Source organism: Marmota monax, unplaced genomic scaffold (assembly GCF_021218885.2).
Source record: "Marmota monax isolate L192 unplaced genomic scaffold, Marmota_monax_Labrador192_F-V1.1 WCK01_AAM20220418_F8-fsc00078, whole genome shotgun sequence".
In the NCBI taxonomy this organism is placed as follows: Eukaryota; Metazoa; Chordata; class Mammalia; order Rodentia; family Sciuridae; genus Marmota; species Marmota monax.
Window position 1 is genome coordinate 7,376,797 of NW_026694865.1, and position 27,170 is coordinate 7,403,966.

At 34.2% G+C, this 27,170-nt stretch overlaps 1 protein-coding gene and 1 pseudogene across 11 annotated transcripts in view; one reads left to right on the forward strand and one right to left on the reverse strand.

Moving 5' to 3' along the window:
- The window catches only part of Herc1 (HECT and RLD domain containing E3 ubiquitin protein ligase family member 1), a 200,628-nt gene that overhangs the window by 75,675 nt on the left and 97,783 nt on the right, over nt 1–27,170 (forward strand). For 9 of the 11 annotated variants that reach the window (XM_058573360.1, XM_058573368.1, XM_058573363.1 and 6 more), the window contains exons 13-24: nt 4,348–4,473; nt 5,739–5,960; nt 6,902–7,054; nt 7,388–7,520; nt 12,216–12,407; nt 14,266–14,487; nt 16,312–16,485; nt 20,523–20,637; nt 20,726–20,846; nt 22,487–22,658; nt 24,511–24,850; nt 25,315–25,435. In XM_058573360.1, the coding sequence (XP_058429343.1) occupies nt 4,348–4,473; nt 5,739–5,960; nt 6,902–7,054; nt 7,388–7,520; nt 12,216–12,407; nt 14,266–14,487; nt 16,312–16,485; nt 20,523–20,637; nt 20,726–20,846; nt 22,487–22,658; nt 24,511–24,850; nt 25,315–25,435 (2,091 nt within the window). The remainder of the gene's footprint in view (nt 1–4,347; nt 4,474–5,738; nt 5,961–6,901; nt 7,055–7,387; nt 7,521–12,215; nt 12,408–14,265; nt 14,488–16,311; nt 16,486–20,522; nt 20,638–20,725; nt 20,847–22,486; nt 22,659–24,510; nt 24,851–25,314; nt 25,436–27,170) is intronic. The other 2 variants (XM_046426496.2, XM_046426504.2) reach the window with 1 other exon arrangement.
- On the reverse strand, nt 10,412–10,945 carry LOC124080551 (transcription initiation factor TFIID subunit 9-like; annotated as a pseudogene).

Sequence of the window (27,170 nt, forward strand, 5' to 3'; positions counted from 1 at the left end):
CTTATCCTTGAAACTTCTAACAATTTATCTGTTTGCAACAACTACTGTTAACTGCTCTTTCTTGTGTGCTTTCCCACCTTTTTCCTTGGTCCCTCTCTGAATTTCTTTCTTTTTTAGCTTTTAATTTTGTATTTATTTATTTATTTGTGCTTTGAATTGAACCTCGGACCTCGTGCTTGCTAGCAAGTACATTACTGCTGAATCATATCCCTAGCCCTAACTTTTTATTTGAACCAATTGTAGACTTAAGAAAAAGTTGCATAAGTAATGGTTTATGTATACATTATCTTATCCAACTTTGCCTAATATTTTTTACATAGCCATAGTAAAATTATCAAAACCAAGAAATTAGTACTGGTTGAATAACAATTAACTAAACTAAAGAGCTTGTTAGAAATTACATTTGTTTTCTACTAATGTTCTTGTGATTGTAGCATCTTTTCTGGGATCCCATATTGCATTTAATTGTTGTTTCTCCTTAGCTTCTTATAACAATTTTTCAGTCTTTTCTTGTCTTTCTTTTATTCCAGAAACAGAGACAGAGGTTTATTTAGGAAAGTAGACACATATTCAAGGGACAATGGGGGCAGTCTCAAAAGATAGATGGTTTTGGGGTAAAGCAAGGAATTCACACTCAAGGAAGAACATGGGCCATCTCCAGAGGAAAAGATAGCCTTCTAGTCTTTCTTGATCTTGGTACTTCATGACTACTGGCCAGTTATTTTGTTGGATATTTCTCTGTGTCTTCTTATGATTGAATTTTTTTTTTTTTTAATTTTTGGCAAGAATGCCACTGAAATGGTGTGTCCTTGGTACATCATCACATGGCTTCATATTGATAGCTCTTTTTACTGGCCATGTTGACCATGATCATTTGAGTAAGGTAGCTTCTGCTGAATTTCTGTATCCATCATGAGCTTCTGAAAGATGGCCAATAAGAAAATATATTAAGAATATTCTCACACTTAAATATGAGAATAGAAAATATTTATAAATAGTTTAGTCAAATTCTAAATTAGAAATCAAATTCCTATAAAAATTGTGAAGACATAGCTTGGTTTTCTTCTAGCTTTAAGTGTTGTTACTTAGGAAATCAGTGCTGTTCAAATTGTTTCTTAATTATGTAAGTTAGTTTTTCCCCTCTGGATGTTATAGCAAGTTCTACTTGTCCTTGTTGTTCTCACATTTCAAAGTGATAAGAACTGATATGGGTCTGACTTTATACCTTGTGGGTAGGTATTTGGATGGGTCCTTTAGATAGGAAACTCATACTCTTCAGTTTTAAGATATTATCTTTTTTGTTGATTTCCCCTTTACTGTTTTCTTCTCTAGAATTGTTTTATTACTGAGATACTGGACCTCCTGGATCATCAGTTCTCTTAATTCTCTTGTATTTTCTTTCCTGTTTTTCATTTTTCTCATTTTCCTTGAATTTAGTCTTGTATTCTAACTCTTCTGTTGAGGCTTTTTATATGTATCTATATGGTATTGGGGATTAAACTCAGGGCTTGGCATATGCTAGGCAAGTTTTTATATTTTATTTTGAGATGGTTGGGTCACCACTCCCAACATTGTATTGAGATTTATCATAGTTTCTTCTCAGCAAAATAAACAATCTGTGAGGTGAACAGAGAGCCTACATCCTTGGAGCAAATTGTTTATCCCTCACACATCAGATAGAACACTAATCTCTAGGTTATATAAAGAACTCAAAAAGCTAAGCACCAAAAAAACGAATAACCCAATCAATAAATGGGCCAAGGACCTGAACAGACACTTCTCAGAAGAGGATATACAATCAATCAACAAATATATGAAAAAATGCTCATCTTCTCTAGTGATCAGAGAAATGCAAATCAAAACTACTCTAAGATATCATCTCACTCCAGTCAGAATGGGAGCTATTATGAAGACAGACAGCAGTAAGTGTTGGTGAGGATGTGGGGGAAAAAGGTACACTCATACATTGGTTGGTGGGACTACAAATTGGTGCAGCCAATATGGAAAGCAGTATGGAGATTCCTTGGAAAACTGGGAGTGGAACCACCATTTGACCCAGCTATCCCTTTCTTGGACTATGCCAAAGGACTTAAAAACTGCATGCTACAGGGATACAGCCACATCAGTGTTTATAGCAGCACAATTCACAATAGCTAAACTGTGGAGCCAACCTAGATGCCCTTCAGTGGATGAATGGATAAAAAAAATGTGGCATATTTACACAATGGAATTTTACTTAGCAATAAAAGAGAATAAAATCATGGCATTTGCAGGTAAATAGATGGGTTTGGAGAAGATAATGCTAAGGGAAGTTAGCCAATCCCCAAAATACAAATGCCAAATGTTACCTGTGATATAAAGAGGCTGATTTATAGTGGAGTAGGGAGGGGGAACAAGGGAGGAATAAATGAACTCTAGTTAGGGCAGAGGGGTTGGAGGGTAAGTGAGAGGGCATGGGGTTAGAAATGATGGTGGAATGAGATGGACCTCATTATCCAAAGTACATGTATGAAGACACAAATTAGTATGAATATGCTTTGTATGCAACCAGAGATATGAACACTTGTACTCTATATGTGTAATATGAATTATAATGCATTCTGCTATCATATATAAATTTTAAAAAATAGTAATTAAAAAAAGAATACCAAAAAAACAAATAACCCAGCCAATATATGGGCAAAGAAATGAAACAGACACTTCATAAAAGAAGAAATACGGATAGTCAACAAAGATATAAGAAAATGTTCAAAAATCTCTGGCAATTAAAGAAATGAAAATTAAAACTACACTGAAATTCCATCTCACTCCAATCAGAATGGCAATTATGAAGAACACAGGTAACAATAAATGTTGGCAAGGATGTTGGGGAAAAGGTATACTCGTATATTGCTGGTTGGACTGCAAATTGGTGCAACCACTTTAGAAAACAATATGGAGATTCCTCTGAAAACCTGGAAAGGAAGCATCATTTGACCCAGTTATTCCGCTCCTCAGTATATGAGGACTTAAAATCAGCATACTATAGCGGCCACATCAATGTTTGTAGCAGCTCAATTCATAATAGCTGAACTAAGGAACCAGCCTAGGTGCCCTTCCACATGTGAGTGGATAAAGAAAATGTGGTGTATATACACAATGGAATATTATTCAGCCATAAAGAAGAATGACTTTATGACTTTTGCCAGTAAATGGATGGATCTGGAGACTTTTGTGCTAGGTGAAATAAGCCAATCCCAAAAAACCAAAGACCGAATTTTCTCTCTGATATGTGGATGCTGACACACAATAAGGGGTGGGGGTGGGGGAATAGAAGTTCATTGGATTAGACAAAGGGGGAGGAAGGGAAGAGAAGGAGGATGGGAATAGGAGAAACAGGAGAATGAATCAGGCATAGGTTCCCCATGTTCATATATGAATACGTGACAAGTACATGACATGTACAACCACAAGTATGGGATCCTAATTAGAATAATTTATACTCCACAGTTGTGTAATATGTCAAAATATACTGTACTATCATGTATATCTAAAAAAGAACAAATAAAAAATAAAACTGCACAGGTCAATAAAAAATTAATATTTAATAACCCTAAGAAGTTTTGAGGTCTAAGATAATACAGCTTGTTATTCCTTATTTTGTTCACACTACCTGGACCTTTATCTTGCTAAGTCCTGCTAACTCTCCATCTCTTAAATACTTAATCCTTAGAAGGACCTTCCATGAGCCTATGGGCCATACTAATTGTCATTCTTTTTTTTTTTCTGTTTATGTGACTTATGATTTTGGTAGGGGGGCAGTACTAAGGATTGAACCCAGGGATGCTTAACCACTGAGCCACATCTCCAGCTATTTCTTAAAAAATATTTTTTTAGAGACAATCTTTCATTGAGTTGGTTAGGACCTTTATATTAAATTGATGAGGCTGACCTTGAACTCATGATCTTCCTGTCTCAGCCTCCTGGGCTGCTCAGATAATAGGTGTGTGCCATGTGACTCATGATTTTAATTACTTTTTCAGGCCCCCCCCCCCCCCTGCATTAGACTGTATACTCATGAAAGCAGGGCCACTTTAAGCAGGGCCACTTTGCACAACTTCTTACTAGGCCCAGCACTGTCAGATCAACACTAAATAATGGTTGGGTGACGGTTAACTATTTAGTAGCAAATCAAAAATTTATGTTCTATACTTCTTAAAGATATCTAATGAAGGACTTGCTTGCTTGCTTTCTGCACATGCTACTTTCTTATAATCCCGATAGTCAATGGACTCACTTTTCATGTGTTTTTTTTTAAAAAAAATAAAAAATCGGCCCAATCAGTCTACTTTTCTTTTTTGATATCAGGTGGTAATTGAGACTCTGTCAGTGGGAGCAACCATGCTGTTACCTCCCTTACGAGAACGGATGGAATTACTTCATTCTCTTTTACCCCAAGGACCCGATAGATGGGAAAGCTTATCTAAAGGACAGGTAAGCCTTTGCATCGATCTGTGTAAACTAGTAATGTCACAAATAATTGAGAGGAAAAAAAAAGCTAATCAACTGCAATGTGTTCATGGAGTAGAACTTGATAGATATTGCAAAATCCTAGTTATTTAATGTTATTTATTGGAAGAATTCTCAGCTGTTAGTGACTTCAGGTGAAACAGGTGATAATTCATTAAATTATTGGGCTAATTATTAAAATAATGACCAGTTTTTTCAATGTCGATTATGGTATCAAGCCCAAGATCCTTTGGTTTTTTTGGTAGTATGCTGAATTGAAATCCAGGACATGTGCTACTACTATTGGTTCTAAGCCCAGAATGTTGTTTGAAATTATTTGTCTAAAAGGTAAAAGATGATATATCAAGAAAAATTATTTTGGGATATGAATATGCTTATTCTTTTCATTTTTATTATCTTAAGTGCATTAAAATAAGCATATTTTGTTGAATCGAGTAGAAGAATCAGTTGTAGAAGTACAGATTTGAGGAGCAAAGTGGTAAAAACTGATAATATAATATCCATGTGGCCTTGACATATCATACATTTGAATCAGATGGGATATAATTTCTCGTTTTTCTGAGTGTACAGGTTGCAGAATCACATTGGTCATGCAGTCATTGTACTGTCATGTGTAACTAATTAAAACAAATAAAAAAATTTTTAAAAATAATATCCATATGGTTATGCTTTCCAATGAGTCGTTTGCATTGGTTTAGATTTCAAGTGATTTATTTTAAACAACAGAATAAGTAGTTATCATTGGTAATTCTGTAGAGTAACATACTTATTTGTTGGCATTTCCTACTCCTATCTACATATAGTACTTATGCACAGTATTCCATGTTAGCTTACAGTTTTAGGTTTTATAATGAAGAATTAAATAAAAATCCATAAGTTGCATTTTCATGAATGGTATTAATTAGTTAATTTTTCTTATAACTGTACACTTCATGAAGATTACTATTTATCTGGGCTATTAGGTGGATTAGTTAGCATGATTGGTATAGTTTCATTTCTTCTAGGATCCTTTTTTTTAAAAAAATATTTATTTTTTAGTTTTAGATGAACACAATATCTTTATTTTATTTTTATGTGGTGCTGAGAATCGAACCCAGTGCCTCACGTGTGCTAGGCGAGCGCGTTACCACTTGAGCCACATCCCCACCCTCTCCCAGGATCCTTTTTAAAAAAAAAAAATTCTAATGCATCTCAGGCTAATTATGTGTTCCTATTTCATTGTTCTTTAGAGAATGCAACTGGATATCATTTTGACAAGTTTGCAAGATCATACCCATGTAGCCTCCTTACTTGGCTATAGTTCACCCTCTGATGCTGCTGACCTCTCTTCTGTGTGTACTAGCTATGGAAACCTGTCAGATCAGTCTTATGGCACTCAGAGCTGCCATCCAGATACCCATTTGGCTGAAATTTTGATGAAGACCCTCTTAAGAAATTTAGGATTTTATACAGTAAGTTACTTTTTCATTATAGTAATTAAAAAAAGAATAAAGGGATAAGAGTCCTTTCAAGTCAAGATATTTTGACATTTAAACACAACAGTTCATGAATTCATGTAAATGAAACTTTAATCCCACCTCCCCAAAGAGGGAAACATGGGTGTCAGGTTTTCTAAAATACTGTGGGAGCCAAATGACAATTATAAAGAGATTTATAGTAGAATCTTACCAAACTTTTTTCTTATTGATTAAGAAGAATAAACAGATAAAAATAGACAAAAAATTTTTAAAAAAATAATAATGAGCAAGGGATTAACCTTACTCAGATAAAATCTTAAATTAAACAGTGCATTTGGTTCTGACTAATAGTCTAGTCAGTTGGAGAGTAAATAGTGGGCCCCATAGCTTTCTCTGTATTATGAAACTGTTAATTCTTACCTGTGGTGTTTCTTAAATCTTTCCATTTTTTTCTAGTCCATTTCTTCAGACCATCATAATCTCTATAATAATAAGGCTATTATAATCCATTATAGCAATTTCTCTCTAGTTCAGTATCTAGAATCATACATTTTATTTAATTTTTATGTCTCTAGTTCACTTATTTCCTTTATAATTAGAAAAAAATTTAATTAAGAATTATGTTAGAAATCCACAACATGTGAAAATAAAATCTACCTTGTTTTAGTTGTACTGTTTTCCTTTTTCTTGTTTTCCATTTTCAAAATTTCTGTAGTGAAGCATGTATTACTTGTTTTTTTTTAATGGAAAAACAAATTGAAATTGTTTGATGAATTTTACTATCTAATAGCTAATAGCATAAGGATTACAACAAAGATTTAAACATTGGTAATGGGAAAAAGTAGACAATGACTTATTAAATTAGAATCATTTGTGGTAGGGCATCACTTTGATTTTCAAATTTTTAAAATAATCTTCATTTTTTGTCATTTTAGGATCAAGCATTTGGAGAGCTAGAAAAGAATAGTGATAAATTTCTACTTGGAACATCATCATCAGAGAACAGTCAGCCTGCTCATCTTCATGAACTGCTGTGTTCGTTACAGAAACAGCTGTTGGCATTTTGCCATATTAATAACATCAGTGAGGTACATGATTCTTTGCCTTTTATGGTGATCCATCAGGGACCTTGAAACTCAGATATTTGGTTATGCCATAATATTTTTGTAATTTTTGAATCTGTCTTTCTTTCTGGTAATGGGGATTGAACCCAGGGGTGCTTTACCACTGAGCCACATCCCCAGCCATTTTTAGTTTGAGACAGGGTCTTGCTAAGTTGCTGGTACTGGCCTCAAACTTACGATCCTCCTGCTTTAGCTTCCCAAGTTTCTGGGATTACAGAATAATATTATTATTCTGCCATTGCACCAAACTGTACTTAAATCCTTCAAAGTAGTAATTAGGAACTTCTTTCTCCTCAGAACTCAAGCAGTGTGGCATTGCTTCATAAACATCTTCAGCTCTTGTTGCCTCATGCCACAGATATTTATTCACGTTCTGCAAATTTGCTCAAAGAAAGTCCTTGGAATGGCAGTGTTGGAGATAAGTTAAGAGGTAAGTTTAGTATTGAATTTCACATTTAATTGGTGGTTAAGGTGGTTAAAAAGGAAGACTGGATAGTCTTTCTAAAGCCTTAAGAGGGCCTGAAGCCTGTGAGTGGAAGAGGAATGACCTTGAAACTTCTTTCTGTTAAAGATCCTTTTGTATTAATATGCATTCCCACCAACAATGTGTATGTGTATGTCTACCACCCCCACATCCTTGTCAGCAGTTATTGTTATTTGTATTCTTGATGGTTGCCATTATAACTGGAGTGAGATGAAATATCAGTGTAGTTTATTTTTTTAGTTGTAGATGAACATAATACTTTTATTCATTCATTCATTCATTTATTTATTTACTGTGCTGAGGATTGAACCCAGTGCCTCAAATGTGCCAGGCAAGTGCTCTATCACTGAGCTACAATATATAGCCCCTCAATATAGTTTTGATTTGCATTTCCCTGGCTTCTCAGGATGTTGGACATTTTTTCATGTATTTGTTGGCTATTTGTATTTTTTCTTTTGAGAAATGTCTGTTTAGATCATTTGCCCATTTATTGTCTGGGATACTTGGATTTTTTTTTTTTTTTTGGTGGTGGTAAGTTTTTTAACTTCTTTATATATTCTGAATATTAATTCCTTGTCAGAAGAGTAACTGGTAGACTTTTTCCCATTTTGTAGGTTCTCTCTTTATGCCCTTTGCTGTGCAGAAGCTTTTTAATTTGAAGCCGCCCCACTTGTTGATTCTTGCCTTTAGAGTCTTCTTAAGGAAGTTGTTGCCTTTTGGAGTGTTGATGCTATGTTTTCTTCTAGTAGTTGTAATGTTTCTGGTCTAATTTCTAGGTCTTTGATCCAGTTTGAGTTACTTTTGTGGCAGAGAGAGAGGGATCTAATTTCATTCTTCTACATATGGATATCCAGTTTCCCCAGCACCATTTGTTTTAAAAAACCCATCTTTTCTCCAATGTATGTTTTTGATGCCTTTGTCAAAGACCAGATTGCTGTACCTATGTGGATTTGTCTGTGTGATTTCTATTCCTTTGGTCTTCTTGTCTATTTTTATGCTAATACCATGTTGTTGTTTTTTTGTTGGGACTGCAAGTTAGTATAACCACTATGGAAAGAATATGGAGATTCCTCAAAAGGCTAAGAAGGAACCACCATATTTATGACCCTGATATCTCACTCCTTGGCATTTATTCAATAGAACTGTAATCAGTATACTGTTGTAATCCATGCAAACCAGTGTTTAATCACAATTCATAATAGCCAAGTTGTGGAACCATCCTAGGTATCCATCAAAGAATGAATGGATAAAGAAACTGTGGTATATATATGATGAAGTTTTACTCAGCTATAAAGAAGAATGAAATTATGTTATTTGCTGGTAAATGGATGGAACTTGAGAATATCATGCTAAGAAAAATAAGCCAGATTTAGAAAGTCAAGGGCTGCATGTTTTCTCTGTTCGTGTTTCTCTCCAGCTAGAGAGAAATAAGGGGGAAAAAAGAGGGGGAGATATCATGGATATAAAAAGGGAAACAGTAGGGGATGGGGACCCAGGGGAATAGAGGAGGGGTTGGTAAGGGGGACCAACTGTGTAATGAAAATGACCAACTTACATGCATATATGAATATATCACAATGAATTCCACTTTTGTGTATAACTATAATCTACCAATTAAAAAATAAATAGAAGGAAATTCAGTAAGTAGAGGAAGGAGATCAAACAGAGGGAGGAGGAGAGAAAAAGGAGAAGTACTAGGAATTGAGAAGCAGCAAACTATGTTATATGCATTTATGATTATATCAAAGTGAACCCAACTATTATGTATAACTATAATGTACTAATAAAAACATTGAAAAGCTATCCTTTTGATCTTGGTTTAGGGGTAATGGTAGCACTGATTGTTCTTAAGAAATTCTAATTGGCAAGGCAGGGGCTTAATTTAAAGACATTGGATGCTATAAACTCAGAAACATTAGTTTTAAATGCATAAAGTGAAATGCTTTTATCTCCTATTTCTCTTTCTTCAGCATTTGCCATTGTTCCTTTTTCCTATTTGAAATGCTTTCTTCTGTGGCCTACTTTGTAGTCACAGGTCTGTCTTTTCCCATGTCTCTGACCATTGTTTTTCTGTGGGTTCTTGTAGGCCTCTTCATTGGACATGACTGTTAATGTTGAGGATCCTCTGAATTCTGTTTTAAGCTCATTTTTTCTTCCTGAATAGACTTGTCTAATCTAAGTAATGTTTTTAACCATAATATGTATGTTAATGAATCCCATATCTGTATCTAGCTAAAAACTCCTTTCATGAGCACTAAAGCCTTTATCTTGTTGCCTACCTGTATTTTTTCTTGCTTGTCCAAAATACAACTAATAATTTAGTATGTATGACCTTAACCAAATAAACTCTGATGTTTTCCTGATGATAAAGAAAGAAACAAACTGAGAAACTCAAATTACTGCTTATTAGGTACCTCCATTTGTCTGTTCCACAAGCATCTGAAACTTATTTTAATTTTTTTCAACTTGATAATGAAAAATTTTATTTTTATACATAAAGTCGGATGAAAACCATTACTAGTTCTATTAAAGAAAATCCAAGGGGCTGGGATTGTGGCTCAGTGGTAGAGTACTCGCCTAGTACGGGCGGGACCCAAGTTCAATCCTCAGCACCACATAAAAATAAAGGCATTGTGTTGTGTCCATCTACACCTAAAAAATAAATATTTAAAAAAAAATAAGAAAATCCAACATTTCAACTGCAAAGTATAGTGATTATATCTACTCATTAAATACTATTTAAGCTTCTAAAACACAATTTGAAATACTTGTTTAATTTCAGTACATTGAATTCAGGTATGCATGTTATATGCATCAAGGCTAGATTACAAATTAACTTAGTCATCATCGTCTTTATTATGTTTTGTTTTCAATGCGTTTGATGATTCATTGGCAGTATTTTGTGATGATACCAGATTAGCGGGAATAAGAGTGTTTTTGGACCCAAGTAATGATGAATTAATAAGAACATTCTGAATTGCTGATTTTGTAGGAATTGATGATCTTTCAGCAGAGAACTGTGAGGCAACCATCTTTATTGCAAACCTTTGCCCTGTAAGAGATATTGGAATCTTTAATTGAAACAGACATGGTTTGTGGGGTTGATGTGCCTAGTGTGGGAGTATTTAATCTGATATTAGCTGTGGAACTGTTATTCCTGCTAAATAGATGTCTTGATTTGTATAGACTTGAGCCTATAGTTTGAAGCTGTTGAACAATATCTATCAGATTGACAGTCTAGACAGTCTAGAACCTGTCTGTGGCTTGGTCAATAGCAAAGGAGTTTGGTTTCTTTGTCTTACAATATCTAATAAAATATCTCTTGAGGAAGGAAATGTAAGAGACTGGTGAGCTCAACACTAGATTGCCATTCTGCACATCATCTACATCAACCGTAGCTTTCTTTCTTTCTTTTTTTTTTTTGGTACCAGGGATTGAACTCCGGTGCACTTGACCACTGAGCCACACAACAGCCCTATTTTGTATTTTATTTGGAGATAGGGTTTCACTGAGTTGCTTAGCACCTCACTTTTTTTGAGGCTGGCTTTGAATTCGCAATCCTTCTGCCTCAGCCTCCTGAGCCGCTGGGATTACAGGCATGCACCATTATATCCAGCTCAACTGTAGCTTTCTTAGCATGGCTTGAACAAGTTTTAGCATCATCTGGAATTGTGGTCACATATCAAAAGGCAGACTCCAACACCAGATTAATAGCTCTTGCCTCTTCTGTAATCCCCATATCCTTTAGGATTTGTGTCATCATCTGTGCATTTTTTGGCATGTTTGTTGGAGAAGCCATCTTGCCTGATTCCATGATACCTGGTGATCAAGCTTCTTGAGCTAAATCAACCACATTAATGTACTTTAGTCCTGATCTGAATGCAAGTTTTTTTGCCTATTGTGGTTTTTCCAACTTCTAGTATACTGATGAACACAGTGTTCAAAATCAACATAATCATCACTGTGATCTAAAATTTAATGTGTTCAAACTGATGTCATATCTGAATGTTCCTTCTAGTTTCAAATGCAATGAAATATTGAAACAAATTTGATTTAAAATAAATATCCATAATTAAAAGACATGTTTTAAGATGGTCTTAATTTTAAAAAGCAAATTTGGTTTAAAATAAATAAAAAATCTATCTCACTAGAATGTAATCACCACAAGGCAAGAATTTTGACAGCTTTGGTAATGGCTGTTTCCCCTTTACTTAGACCAGTGTCTGGTCTTGTTGGTACTCCATACATTTTTCTTTCCAGTACTAGGAATTGAACCCAGGGATTGACCCATGCTAGGCAAGCACCGTACCACTGAGCTACATCCCCAGATGGTTCTCAATAAATATTTGAGTAAATTTTAAAATGAGGATAAATTAGTGAGTGAGAAATTCATAATGCATTTTAAGGAAAGCAGTTTTAATCCTTTGAATTTGTTGGTATGGAAGGTATGCATGCTATCTTACAAAATGTTTTTGAATGTTAGTAAATTCTAGTGTGATACCAGCTACCAGGTGTGTGTTCAGCAAAGAGTTGTTGAATTAGTCTACCCTGTTCCAAACTAAAGTAATATTTCTTAGGTTCTTTTTTTTCCTTTTAAGTTTATTTGAAATAATTAATTGACATTGCATTTTGCCCTCATAGATGTGATATACGTCTCAGCTGCAGGCAGCATGCTTTGTCAGATTGTTAATTCCCTGCTGTTACTCCCGGTGTCAGTGGCTCGTCCTTTATTGAGTTACCTCCTTGATCTTTTGCCACCACTTGATTGTCTTAATAGACTTCTGCCAGCTGCTGCTCTTTTAGAAGACCAAGAGCTACAGTGGCCTCTTCATGGTAAGTAAAGGTAGTTAAGAGGTTAAATAATACTTCTCAGAGAAGTTGATCCTCTTGCATACATCATTTAAAGTCTTGACACTTGGATTTTTAGTGTAATCATAGGTATAAGATTATCTTCTAAGACTTTAGAGTCTAAAATGAGAACTGACATAAAGCAACCAAAAAAGTTGCTAGTATATGAGAGTTACAAAAAGTATCTTTATGATCATCAGGCTTGAGTATCGGTTCTAAGACTTCTTTTCCTTCAAAATTTGACATAGTTGAAATTGAGATGCACCTTACAATGCATGATAGGAAAGCATTGTTATAATTTATTCAGCACCATTTTTTCCTTAGAGGTACTTAAAATAATGTAGTCAATATATTTTTGTATATTGTAATCAATATATAATTTATAAAATTTGAAATAAGTATATTATTAGATTAATCAATATAGTAGATTCAACTAAAAAGTTTCATTTCTTAAAACAAAGGTTTTTCATTTTAAATCTGTTTGACAGATTTTGTTTGGGCATATAGAGAGCTGATTGAATGTAAAGAATAGAAATTGAGAACCCATCTTTCAGTGCTTTTCTTTTTGGGTACTTTGTAGGAAATAATATTTTGATTTTAGATATGGCATTTTAATTCATTTTTTTTATGTGGGCTGGGAAAAACTGGGAATTGAACCCATAGATGTTTTAGCACGGAGCTACATCACCAACCCTTTTTAAAAATAAATTATTTTGAGACCAAGTCTTGTTAAGTTGCCCAAGCTGTTCTTGAACTTGGAATCTTTCTTGTCAGCCTCCCAAGTATCTGGGATTTTGGAGGTGTACTATCACTCTCAGCCTTGTCTTTTCAAATAACTGTGTTTTGGATTTTTTGATTTCTGTTTTTCTTTATATCACTATATCTTCTTAATTTTAAGTGTCTTCTTCCTTTTTTTTTTTTTTTTAACTGAAGAACTTTTAAAAACAAATGTACAGGGCTGGGGTTGTGGCTCAGTGGTGGAGCGTTTGCCTACCACATGTGAGGCATTGGGTTTGAGCCTCAGCACCACATAAAAAATAAACAAAATCAAGTTATAAAACAAAAAATAAATGTACAGTTGGGTGCAGTGATGCATGCCTGTAATCCCAGTGACTCAGAAGGCTGAGACAGGAGGATTGCAAGTTTGAGGCCAGCCTCAGCAATTTAGTGAGACCCTGTCTCAAAATAAAAAATAAAAAGGGCAGGTGATGTAACTCAGTGGTAAAGAACCCTGGAGCTTAATTCCAAGTACTAAAAATAAAACAAAACAGAAACAAAATATGCAGTGAGAAAAAGCATGGGTGTGCATCTTAGTACAAAATAATTCTGAATTCAAGTCCTGAAAGCATTAAATAGTTCTGTCACTTTAATGGATCTACTCTTATTTTGATTTTAGAGTAAGGTGCTCAAAGAGGAACTAGGAATGATAAAAATTTGATCTGGAGAATAAGAACAGAATACATAGAATAATTTTGTGATAGACCATTTTAATGTTTATCTTAAAATCAGTGTCTTTATGAAAGAAAATTTTATTTTAGAAAGTTTAAAAAAATTTTTTTTTCTGCATCAGGAAATGAACCCAGGGCCATGTGCATGCTACACGAGTATTTTACCGCTGAGTTACATACCCAGCAGAATATTTTATTTAATAATACAACTTCTCTGAATGCATTTTAAATTAGCCTGGTATACCAGAAAAATATATAGAAAGTATTATAATATATGTTTTCATTATGAAATTATTTTGCCTCATTATCTTATTATAGTATAAAATACCATGAGAAAGCTTCTAAATCTTAAATATGCCAGATAAAGACACAATTACTAATGATTTTGTCTGTAGGAGGGCCGGAAGTAATTGACCCTGCTGGTGTGCCCTTACCTCAGCCAGCTCAGTCTTGGGTATGGCTTGTTGATCTGGAAAGGACAATTGCTCTCCTAATTGGGCGGTGTCTTGGTGGCATGCTTCAGGGCTCCCCCGTGTCTCCGGAGGAACAAGATACTGCATATTGGATGAAAACACCACTTTTCAGTGATGGTGTGGAAATGGACACACCTCAGTTAGGTAATGTGCTTCTCTGCGATTTTTAAAATGTGTTCTTTTTGTACCTCTATTAGACATTTCTCTTATTTTGAGTTTGTGAAATAGAAAACTGATATACAGTTGCAGTGTTAGCAGCTGTCTGAGACTGTAACTTGGAGCCCACAGAAGAAAACAATTTTATCTTGCAGCATGGTATAGTGAAAAGAGCCCCCTAAACTAAGAAAATGTGGGTCTGGTCCTACTCTGTTATCTTTTTTACTCATTTTGAGCAAGGTATTTAACTCATAAAAATAGAGAAAATGCTTGATTTATTTTGTTCTGAAGCTTAGGGGTTGTAAACTACCTCATAGAATGTAAAGTACTGAAGGAGTACCTGTTGTGACTTAACCATTTTTCAAACACCCCTCAGATGTGTGTCGCAGTCTTTTCTCTCTCCATTTGTAATATCTATGGGTTTTCCTTTCCTGCCTCATCTCCCACTTCTCTATGATAGGACTTATCCAGCACTCCAACAGATGATCTGCTTGTTTTATGTAAGCTTAGACCTTTAATCTTTCTGGACCTCTGATTTTGAATCTATTAAATAATGAGTTATATTAATCTATATAGTCTTATTAGATCTAAAACTTGTTTCTTGATAAGAGAAACTCAGAGTGTTCACAAAGGAAAGTCTGAAGAAAGGGAGAGGAATTGTGGAAGGGAAAATGGGAAGGGAGAGAATAAAGGAGGGAGGAGAAAAGAAAAGAAAGAAATCTAAGACAAAATGAGAGAAAGATTCTCCTTTGGGAATTGCAAATATGAAGAATAAGATTGAGGGAAGCAGTTAAAGAATTTCTTCTTTTTCCTAATAAGAGTGTGTATTCATCATTTCATTTATGAACCAGAAAGTGAGTTGGACCATGGTTGATGAATACTAGACTGGTGTTTATGATATATTTTAATTAAAAAAGTAAAATCATGTGTTGTTCAAGTGATATTTAACACAATGAAGAGAGTTTCATTGCTCTCAATGTTTACCATTCTGATAGTCCCAAATGATCTCCTGAGGAAAAAAAAGTATATCTCTTCCTTCTTCATATTTCTGTTATATTTCCTTTATTCAGTTAAGTGGAAATCAATTTTAATGTTATTTTTTAAATTAAAAATCATGAAATTATTAAAATGTTCTTGTTTAAATACTTATGTAAAGGAAAAAGTATTATCATAAAATTATAAATATTTAATAATTCTATTGTATTATGGGTTAAATTGACTTTTGGGACTTGCCAAAAAACCTTACCATCATTTAGAGCATCGTTTTGTGTGTTTTTAAAATAGATGAATTCTGAATGCCAGATGTTGCATTGAAAAGTTAGGAACCATCTGTACAAATATGATTGCCTGTTGAAAAATTGTTCATGGTATCTTTGACCTTTCTTAGATGATTTTTAACTGATAATTTTCCTTTAAGTCTAGCAAAAAAGAAAAAAAATTCAGTCTTGTCTCTTGTCCTATGTTCCCATGTTTCTCACAGAGGATACCATTCCATTTTGAACAAGAGAGTTTTATGTTATACAGGTCTGTGCTGCACATATAGGACATTTTGTATCCCTGACCTTTGTCTGCCAAAGTGCCAGAACTCTTCCCTGAATGCCACACTCTTCTAGAGGTAGTAAGTAGGGTGATGCTACCTCAAACTGAAAAACATTGAATGACTTTACCTGGTAGCATCTACTTAAAATGATTTGAAGTATATAATTTCATATATGCATTAAATAAATGTGGCAAGAGTTTATTTGTAGCAGCAAAGTTTATGAGGTTTAAAATTGGTAACTTTAAATATATATATATAATTTTTTTTTGTAGATAAATGTATGAGTTGCCTATTAGAAGTAGCTCTTTCAGGAAATGAAGAACAGAAGCCTTTTGATTACAAATTGCGTCCTGAAATTGCTGTCTACGTAGACTTAGCATTGGGTTGTTCTAAAGAGCCTGCCCGAAGCCTTTGGATCAGCATGCAGGATTATGCTGTTAGCAAAGGTAAAATAAAGACAATAAGGAAGTAAATATGTTGTTGACTTAGATCACTGACTAACATATATGCAATATTTATAGGACTCACCATGTTACTTTTTCATAGGAAAAGACATTTTATACATAGCATTTTTTTTAAAGAGAGAGAAGAGAGAGAGACAAGAGAGAGAGAGAGAATTTTTTTAATATTTATTTTTCAGTTTTTGGTAGACACAACATCTTTATTTTATTTTTATGTGGTGCTGAGGATGGAACCCAGCGCCCCGCGCATGCCAGGCGAGTGCGTTACCGCTTGAGCCACATCCCCAGCCCCATATACATAGCATTTTTAAAGAGTTTCTTTTGACCTTTGTGGAAAACACCCTAGGTGGTTTTTTTTTTTTTATATATATATGTATTCCACTTAAAGGAAATGCTCTATGTAAAAACTAAATTTATGTGATAAATCATTTTACTATTCTATGATGTTTAAATGGAGTCTGTTTAATGGGTATTTTCCCTTTCCAAGCCCTACTTTAAAAACTGAAAAAAATGTGTGCTTAGAAATATAAGCTCCAAACTTGATGAGTGTTTTTTTTAAAGAGAGAGTGAGAGAGAGAGAGAGAATTTTTAATATTTATTTTTTAGTTTTCGGCGGACAAACATCTTTGTTTGTATGTGGTGCTGAGGATCGAACCCGGGCCGCACGCATGCCAGGCAAGCGCGCTACCGCTTGAGCCACATCCCCAGCCCTTGATGAGTGTTTTCTTCATCTATAAAATACTTGAAAACTTCTGAATGTTGCTAGAGATAGCAGTTTGACAGTCATGAAGCTGAGGTAGGAGGAAATGAAGAACAGTTCTAGCCAACCTCTCAACTTCAACCCTGTCTCAAAATTTTTTTTTAAAAAAAGACCAGGATGTAACTCAGTGGTAGAGAATCTTCAGATTTAATCCCTATACCGGCTGCCCCCCAGTTATAAATTTGAGACCAGGTATACTGTTAAATATAGTATTATGCAAATTATACGGTGGTATTTCAGTTTCTAATATTTTTTAATAAAATTATTTGTAAATTTTTAAAGAATATACTTGATTTCATTGTAGATCCTATTTTCCTTTAAAGATGACTTGTACTGTTTAGAATCACATGTCTCTAGTTAATGTTCTCCATTTTATTCTCTCTTATGCCATCTTTAATTTTCTCCCATTTCTTTGGATTTTCTTCTATGATAAAAATGGTAAAAGTGAACAAAGTTTCACTTTTAATTGGCTATTTCTAAATAAAATGAATGGAGAAACATATTCAGACTTTTTTTCTGGCAGTGGGGTACCAGGGATTAAATCCAGGGGAGCTTAGTCTTTGAACCATATCTGCAGCACCCCTCCCCTTTATATAATTTTGAGACAGGGTCTCAATAAGTTGTTGAAGGCCTTGCCAAGTTGTTGAGGCTGGCTTTGAACCTGCCATCCTGCTGCCTCAGCTTCCTGAACCACTAGGATTACAGGTGTGTACCATGCATGGCTGTTATTTAGATTTTTTAAATACTGGCAAGAAGATACCTTTGAAAGTTTAGTCTTCACATATGGGGCATGGGATGCATGCCTATAATCACAGAAACTCCAGAGGCTGAGGTAGAATGATTGCAAGTTCAAGGACAGCCTGGGCAATACAATATAGCAATAATGCCATCTCAAAAACAGACACTCAGGAAAAAATGTTTAATCTCATCCATTTTGTTTGTGTCCTAATCATTTTTTTATTCATTCTGTTGTGTGATTCCTACCAGAAGTGAAAAAGTAAGTTAATGGAGAAGAAAAATTTACTTTCTAAGTTGTGTATTCTGATATTCTGATATTTGTATCATTTACTTAGAAATGCAGTCATATTTTCTTTTATCTCACAGTCACATTGTCATTTGTTACACTGCAATGAGAACTTTTAAAACCTAGATATAAATATATAGTGAGTAAAATCTTACCATTTGCTCTATTGCTTATATTAGTACAGCATGAATTGCATACTTGATTAGTGGAGCCATTCTGTAGTGCTTGGAGTGAAAGGAACATAACTTTAATGAAAATGTTATAAAAGAACACATTATTTTAAAAATCACATAGGAGAATAATCCCTGCTAAATTTGTAACAGAGTCAAGGTTGTTACTATAGTTTGCTTTTCAAGATGAGTTTTAGCCTCCTTGAGGAATCCTGTGTGATTATAAATATGGCAGTTTTCACAATAGTCAGCAGACCCATAGAAAAGATGACTTCTTAAGAATCAGATGTGGATAAAATTTTTGTGTGATACAGACTGTCATCCTAAGAGTCTTTGTGGGACATGAGGTTTTCTTAAAATCAGGCATATTTGTATAGTCAATTTTTTCACCTATAAAGTAGGTAAGTCTAAACCTACATTTTTGACCTAGGCATACATAAATGAAATATAAAACCAAGGTGTAACATTTTATCTTTTGAGATAGGAGTATTAAGAAGAGATTAAAAAGAAATAAAATTAAGTGGAGTTTGATATTTTCCAAGGATGTTTTTTGTTTGATTTTGTTTGTTAAGTAGCACAGGCATTTAGTAAATCTGTCATATGAACAGAGTCTACAATTACTCTGGGGATGTAGTGAAAATAAACCTTCCATCCCCATTTGGAATCTACTAAATATAATCTATTTTAAAAGTCAGTACTGATGTGCCAACATGAAATTAAAGAATGGGAAAAAAAAAAAACACATCTGACTGGTTCTCTTTATCTCATGCTGTAATTTGGGATTCGAATTGCTTTTGCTCATTTCTGTCCAAATGTTGTTTTGTTTCTTATCTACTTTAATGTATTGGGGCTCATAGAACCTTCTTTTATGGCTTTAATTATCAGACATGTACACACATGAATAGTTTATTCAGTGTTTTTATTAGTATGTCCAACAGATAATATTCAAAATGAGAGTCCTGATTCCAGCTTCCCACCCTCAAAACTGTTCTTCTGTGGTCTCTCTGTGCCAACTACATTTTATTTATTTATTTCAACTACATTTTAAATCTATTTAGATTCAACTATGACTTCTCTCTCATTCTCACATCACATATCTAATCCATTAACAAATCCTGTCAACACCTTCGAAATAATATATATGAGCTCTTCCACTTCTCATTACTTCCACTGCTCCACCATCCTTTCTCACTTGCATTATTGCAATAATAACTTCTTTGCTGTCACTATAATTATTCTTCCACTCAGCAGTCAGAGAGCTTTTTAAAGATCTTGTCATTATCTCTGCTCAAAGCGTTCTAATGCTGATTCTCATTTTCCTGTTAGGAAAACCTGGAGGATGTGCTTTGCTCTGCAGACCAATGTGATCTCATCCCTAGCCAGCTCTCCAGTGTCTTTTCCTACTACTCACTCTTGTGCATGCACACTTTGCTCCATCTACACTGGTCTCCTTGAGCCTTCTAGCTAGATCCTCTGCCTAGTAACTTTCCTGAGGGGATACTGTTTCTACCTGGCTTCTTTCCCTACTTCAGTTAGATTTATGCTCCTATGTAGCCTTATCATAAACTGTTCACACCATCCTATTTAAAATAATAATTGCATATAGTACAATACTCCTTTTCTCCTTATTATATTTTATTTTTCTCCTTAGAACTTATCTGTCATATTAATGTTTTTATTTGTTCTCTTTTACCTGCTGCCTTCTTTTTTTTAATATTTATTTTTTTAGTTGTAGTAGGACACAATACCTCTATTTTGTTTATTTATTTATTTTTATGTGGTGCTGAGGATTGAACCCAGGGCCCTGCATGTGCAAGGCGAGTGTTCTACCGCAGAGTCACAACCCCAGCCCCAACCCGCTGCCTTCTTATCCTCCTGCCAGAAATCTAAGCTCTGTGAGATTTGTTTACTGTTGTATCCCAGCACCTGAAACAGTATGGGCATTTGTTAAGTAACTGTTTAGAATAAGATGATAAAATTCAAGTGTTGGATGAATAAAATTATTAAATTTACTTCTGAACTGTTTTCTGAGTCCTTTTAAATGTCAATGCATCATTTTTATTTTCAGATTGGGACAGTGCAACTTTAAGTAATGAGTCACTCTTGGATACTGTGTCTAGATTTGTTCTTGCAGCACTTCTGAAACACACAAATTTACTTAGTCAAGCATGTGGAGAAAGCCGGCAAGTAACTTAAAACTATCCTCAGACAAATATTTGTTCTCATGATGTTAGAAACTAGGTGACCTTTCTATTTTGATTCTTTATTTAGATATCAACCTGGTAAAAGCTTATCAGAAGTGTACCGTTGTGTATACAAAGTTCGAAGTCGTTTACTTGCTTGCAAGAACCTTGAACTTATTCAAACCAGGTCATCATCACGAGACAGATGGGTAAAGTTGGAAATTAATTAAATTCTGTATTTTTCTACAAGCTGTCAGATAGCTCCATATTAGTTTATTTGAGAAAATAGGTACTTTGTTGTAAATGTTCAATAAATGTTGAATAGTTTATCCTAATTAAAAAGATAGAAGTCAAAAGATTTGGCATTCATTTAATGACACTTTTATCAAGTGGAATGGACTGCTAAGAAAGTTTATATAGTCTTATCCTGCATAAATAATATTTATTAGCAACAAATTGAATCATTAAAATCATCAGAAATATTCTTTTCTTAATGTGGATCAGGCCACATTTGAATTACCCTTTTTTACTTGGGGTGCCAGAAGTTATAAGGGTTAGTACCAAATACCTTGGATTGGTAAAAGGTCCAGAAATTGTCTTATATGAGAATAGAAAAGTATCAAAAAGGTTCAGCCTAGAAAAATGAAAATAAAGGAAGGAATCATCACATGAAAATAGGCCTTCTTATGATTTGTTTTCCACTAAAAGTGAAGATTGAAATTATTTATTAAGGATGATCCAGAAGAAATTCTTGCAACAAAAATGAGATAATTTTTAAACTACTTGGTGATTCTGGTAACTTGATCCTGTAATTATAAATATAAGCCTGGGAACATCATCTTCAGAAATACTTACTTTGAAACTTGACACTACAGATGCTTTCCACTCCATCATTTAGTTCTTACATGTAAAAAACCAAAATATTTCTAAATTTGTTGTATAGTAAATTTTGTATATTCACTGATTTAACATTTGCGGATTTGACTATTTGAGAGTGATCTTGAAAGTCCATTAAAAAAAGTGTTAATTATCCATTTTATTGAGGCTCAATTTTGAAATTCACATATTATGGGGACAAATGACATGTATTATGGAGTCTGATTGCTCAGTAACTCCATCTCTGTCAGATTTCTAAATTACTTACTGGTCATGAATCACAAAATAACTTGTCATGGATCTGAGGATATAATTAAAATTTTTCATTTGTGCTTTATACCGAAATTTGTTAGAGAAAATTTATATTGTTATGGTATTTGTGACCCTCTGAGTACCTGTTTTCAGGACTCTTTCCTCTATCCTGATGATTGCTAGGTAGCATGTCCACAGTAGGAAATAAAGTTAATATTGTTCTTACTGTAATTCTAATTTTTTTGGTTTTTCAGGGGCAAGGTTAAAGAAAAAAGAATACTATTTTAAATTTAGAGTTATTAAACATTATTTATCCTGGAGAGTAATATGCACAACTTGAGGGAAACAATGGAGTCAACATCTTATTCTTTAATTATCTTTTATGCTTGGTGTCTTATTTAACATAACTTATTTTAACTTGCAGCCCTGTAGTTTTACAGGTAAATAGTAACATAAATGTGAATCACTTTAGGGCATGGCATTTTAATCAAAATACTGAGGAAGATAACCTGTATGTGTTTGTATATTTTGTGTGCATACATATTCTTTCTAATCTTTTAAGATTTATCTAGTATTATCTAGATAATACTTGAGTTTTGTTGTAAAATTCATGTTATTTTTATATCAGTAATATTTTCCATGATAAAAAGTTAAAGTTTTAGGAAATTTTTAAAAGCTTTTGAAAGATATATTCAGTGTAGTTTCTGATAATTTCTTTAAGATCTCAGACAACCAAGACTCTGCAGATGTTGATCCTCAGGAACATTCATTTACCCGAACCATTGATGAAGAAGCTGAAATGGAAGAACAGGCTGAGAGAGACAGAGAAGAGGGGCATCCAGAGCCAGAGGATGAGGAGGAAGAACGGGAACATGAAGTGATGACAGCTGGCAGTGAGTACATCCTTCTTACTTTAGAGATAAACACCATGACATTCTTTTCCGTAGGAAAGCTGACTTGAGAGATAAAGGCAAAGTTTCTTTATGGTTTTTCTAAATGGATCTGATATTCTAATGGTGATCTGAATTTGCATTCGCTAGTATTTCAAAGGAGACTTTAAAACTGCTAGTGCCATTCTGAAGGTTTGGGATTGCATGTTTAGGCCAAAAAGCTCTGGTAATGGGCACGTCAGCATCTGTTCAACTCAACTGCATATATGAAATAAGTCATTGAATAAGGTCATTCAAAATATGTCCTCTGGGGATACCAAGTTGTTGGTCAGCCTTGCAAACCTCTATGTGGGGAGAAACAGAGCCCCCTTTCTGTGCCTGTTAGGAGGACCAAATTATTTTCCATGTGTAAAACTTTTAAAACTATAAATTTCAACTACATTGCAATATCAGTATAGAAAGCAGGAGTATGTATGAGAATTTCATTGGGTGAGTGAATAAAACTTTTTTTCATAATTTTATATTCCAAGGCTAAAAATGATTTTTAAAGGTAACTGTGTTTAAGAGAATATTCTGCTTTCCAAACATTTATTGGTATCATATGAGTGATTTTGCTATTTCAAATTAAAGTGTATTTGATCTGTAGCTTAAAATATTATGGCCAGCTTTGCATTTGTTGTTGAGATTGTATCAGTCAACTTGACACTTTGTTATTGATTTATTTCTGTACTGCATACTTCTAAAATAATTTTGAGATGTCTCAAAACAAGACTAAAAACCATTTAAACAAGAGAAGAAAGAGTCTAAATGGAGAAAATGAGTTTGGAGATAGTGAGGGAGAATAATTATATTTTAAAAATCTAAGTTGAAGGAACTTTTGCAGTTGAACTTAAAACTTAGTGTAAAATTCTTGGAAGCAAAGGCCAAAGAGGAAAACATAATAATAACAAAGCACAACCCTCAATTACAATAAAAGAATGTGTAATAGTCACCGGAGGAGTAATTTTTAAAACTAGCTATGATTTTTAAGCTTTTATGTAAAACTGGGTCATGTACATTAATTCAATTCTCAGAACAGTCTTATGAGATAAGTTCTAGTATTACTCCATTGTAAAGTTAAGATAAACTGTGGTTTAAGGAGACAAAATTATGTACCTAGGGCCACAGTCAGTAGTAACTGGAGTAAGAATCAAATTTGCCCAAAATTCTAGTGACTTTTAGCTACTTTCACTGATTTCTTGCTCTGGATTCTGGGAGGGTTTGTTGCTTTGATTTTTATAGAAGTAAAGGACTTTCAGCAACATAAAGAAAATGTTGTCAGAATCTATCTATCTATCTATCTATCTATCTATCTATCTATCTATCTATTGGAAGACAAGGATTACTTCAAAGAGTTTGCTTGTTCAGATTCTTTGCAGATCCAATTATCAGTCTCTTCTAATTAGGGCTATTGTCTGGCCTTGGTATGTAAAGGGCATCCCTTCCAAAAGACTCTGCTCTACATGGCTTTCTGCATATAGGAAAAGACCTGCCAAATGGCCTCTTTTGAATTTATAGTTCCTTAAGTGATTTCAACTTACAATAATCAATATACCTATTTGGCATGTTTTAAGATAGCATGTACCTTACTCTTTCCTGTACTTAACTTAGCTAAGTTGTATAAAAACGTATGAACATTTCTTATTTAATTTTGATGAAAAATGTAATGTTTAATACATTTTTTTACTTAACTTTAAGTTACTATGCTGTATTTAATGTCTAAAAATAATTTTTCCCTCTTTCAGTAAGTTTTTGGTCCAAACTTTTTGACTATTTTTGTTGTTATTTTCTTTGCTCTTGTCTCCCATGTGTTAAGACCTTGTTTTTGTGTTGCATGTTACAGAAATCTTTCAGTGTTTCCTCTCAGCCCGTGAAGTAGCTCGTAGCCGAGACCGAGATAGAATGAACAGTGGGGCAGGGTCTGGGGCTCGAGTTGATGATCCACCTCCTCAGTCTCAGCAAGAGCGAAGGGTCAGCACAGACCTTCCTGAGGGTCAGGATGTATATACTGCTGCCTGCAACTCTGTGATCCACCGGTGTGCCCTGTTAATATTAGGAGTAAGTCCTGTCATTGATGAGCTTCAGAAGCGAAGGGAAGAAGGACAGTTGCAGCAGCCCTCTACCAGTGCCTCTGAAGGGGGTGGACTTATGACCAGGTGGGACTAACTAAAAACTTAAAACATCACACTCTTCCCTTTGTTACTCTACACATCAAAATGGTTTATTCTCAAAGTTACAGTGTTCTGAAATTAAAGACATGGAAGAGGAAATACAAATTGACTAAGATTACTTTAAAGTAACCTAAATAGTGATACTGGTTCAGCATAAAATATAAATTTCTGATTAAATGAGGAAGCATAAGTTTTCATGTATATGAGTAACAGGAGTTGAAAACCATACAAACTTATTTGCATCTCTATAATTTAGTGTTATGCAAATTATTACAATTGATATAATTGGTAAGGGCTTTGTCTTTAGACAAGAGTCAGGATTTCCCACCAGCAGACATAACTACTTCTCACTTGTATGTGTGTTTAATATCTCTATGCTGTCAATTCATTCAATTTTATGTTCACTGACAGTTCCATATCAAAAAACTTTTCTTTTGCATGTGAGACAGGAGTGAAAGTCTGACTGCAGAGAGCCGGCTAGTCCATGCAAGTCCAAATTATAGACTGATCAAATCAAGGAGTGAATCTGATTTGTCGCAGCCTGAATCAGATGAAGAGAGTTATGCACTGGTAGGTATAGATTAAGTGAAGAAGGATTTTTGTTTTCAATGTATAGATCCACAAGGCTTTTTTAAAGATTAATTTGTGTTTATATTAGATATATAAAAAGTTTTTTAAAAAAAGTTTAATAGAAATGTGATTAACTATATTGCATAAATATTTACCACCTGTATATTAATGATTTTTGTCTTTAGTCCTTACTTCTTAAGACTTTCCTTAGCTCTAGGCTCATACATTTGACTTTGATGGGCATTCCACTGAATGTATCAGGCTACCTCAACTTACCCTGTTCAAAAGTGAATTCATCTTTTTTGCAAAGCTGCCTCTCTCACATTCCCTATTTTACTAGTCGATACTGCTTATTACCTAGGCTGGAAATCTGGGATCATCCTTGACTCTTCTTTTTCATATCTCTTTTTTTTTTTTTAAAAAGAGAGAGAGAGAGAGAGAGAATTTTTTAATGTTTATTTTTTAGTTTTCGGCGGACACAACATCTTTGTTTGTACGTGGTGCTGAGGATCGAATCCAGGCCGCATGCATGCCAGGCGAGCGCGCTACCACTTGAGCCACATCCCCAGCCCTTTTTCATATCTCTTGATCTTATCATTCCCAGCTTCCAACAGAGTAGTCTTGAAAAATTTACCCTTAATATTTCCAGTAATGTCCTCTTCTTCCCTCTTACCACTGCTCTGTCTCAAAGTTTCTTTCTTTTTTTTTTTTTTTGCTGGACATGTGCAGAAGACTCTAAATTGGTTGCCTACCTCTTGTCTTGTGTTCCTCTTCCACATTTCACTATAATAATATATTTAATATGAAAATCTGTTTATAACTCCTCTACTTAAATTTTTTTTGGTAGATATCAGCTGCTTATCAGAAAAGCTTCAGGACATGAACTAAATTAATTAATATTAATTTAGATTAATATTAATCAAGTAACATGTTGATTTACATAAAAGGTGGGAAGTAGGATAAAGATATGCTATAATGTGACTGATTAAATAATAAAGTGAAACTTTTAAAAATTGCTTACATTTAAGGAGCTTTGGACTTGGAGTTGATAGCTGGATTTTCATTTGTCTATTCCTCTGCCTTATGTGTGATTTTCTATGTGCTGTGACCTTTCTGGACTTTAATGTCTTGAAGATATTAGTGTGTGTTATATATTATGACAATGTGTCTTAATCAAAGAGTCCTTATCTGAAGACAATTGAAGAGTGAATTCAAGCAAGTTTCATTTTTATTATGATGTTTTTATTTGTCATCCCCATGATATCTCTGTGTACCCACTTTGTATTCCTTGTCTTGTGATATAGTGAGATTCTTCATCTTTCATTTATTTTCCCAATCTGGTCAATCTTGTTATTGAGTCACCCATCCTTGTGTGCATTTTAAAACATAGATCATATCACTTCTCTGATCAAAATTCTGCAATGTCTTCACTTTTTCTTAGAGTATAAGTCCAAGTCCTTACAGGGTCCTACAAGGCTCTGTGTGATCTGACCCCACTACCTCTGATCTTTTCTTTGGCTTCCCTCTTTCTTGATGACTCTCCTTCTGCCACCTTGGACTCTTGGACATTCCATGAACATACTGCACAAGTTCCTCTTTTGTGTCTTTATGCGACTTTTGTCTTCTGGCTGGAATTATTGTCTGTGCAGCTAATTCTCTTGCTTTCTTCTTACTGTTATTCTTCAGTGCAGCTTACCCTATTTAAAATGGTAGTTTTCCCTCCCTTTCATATACT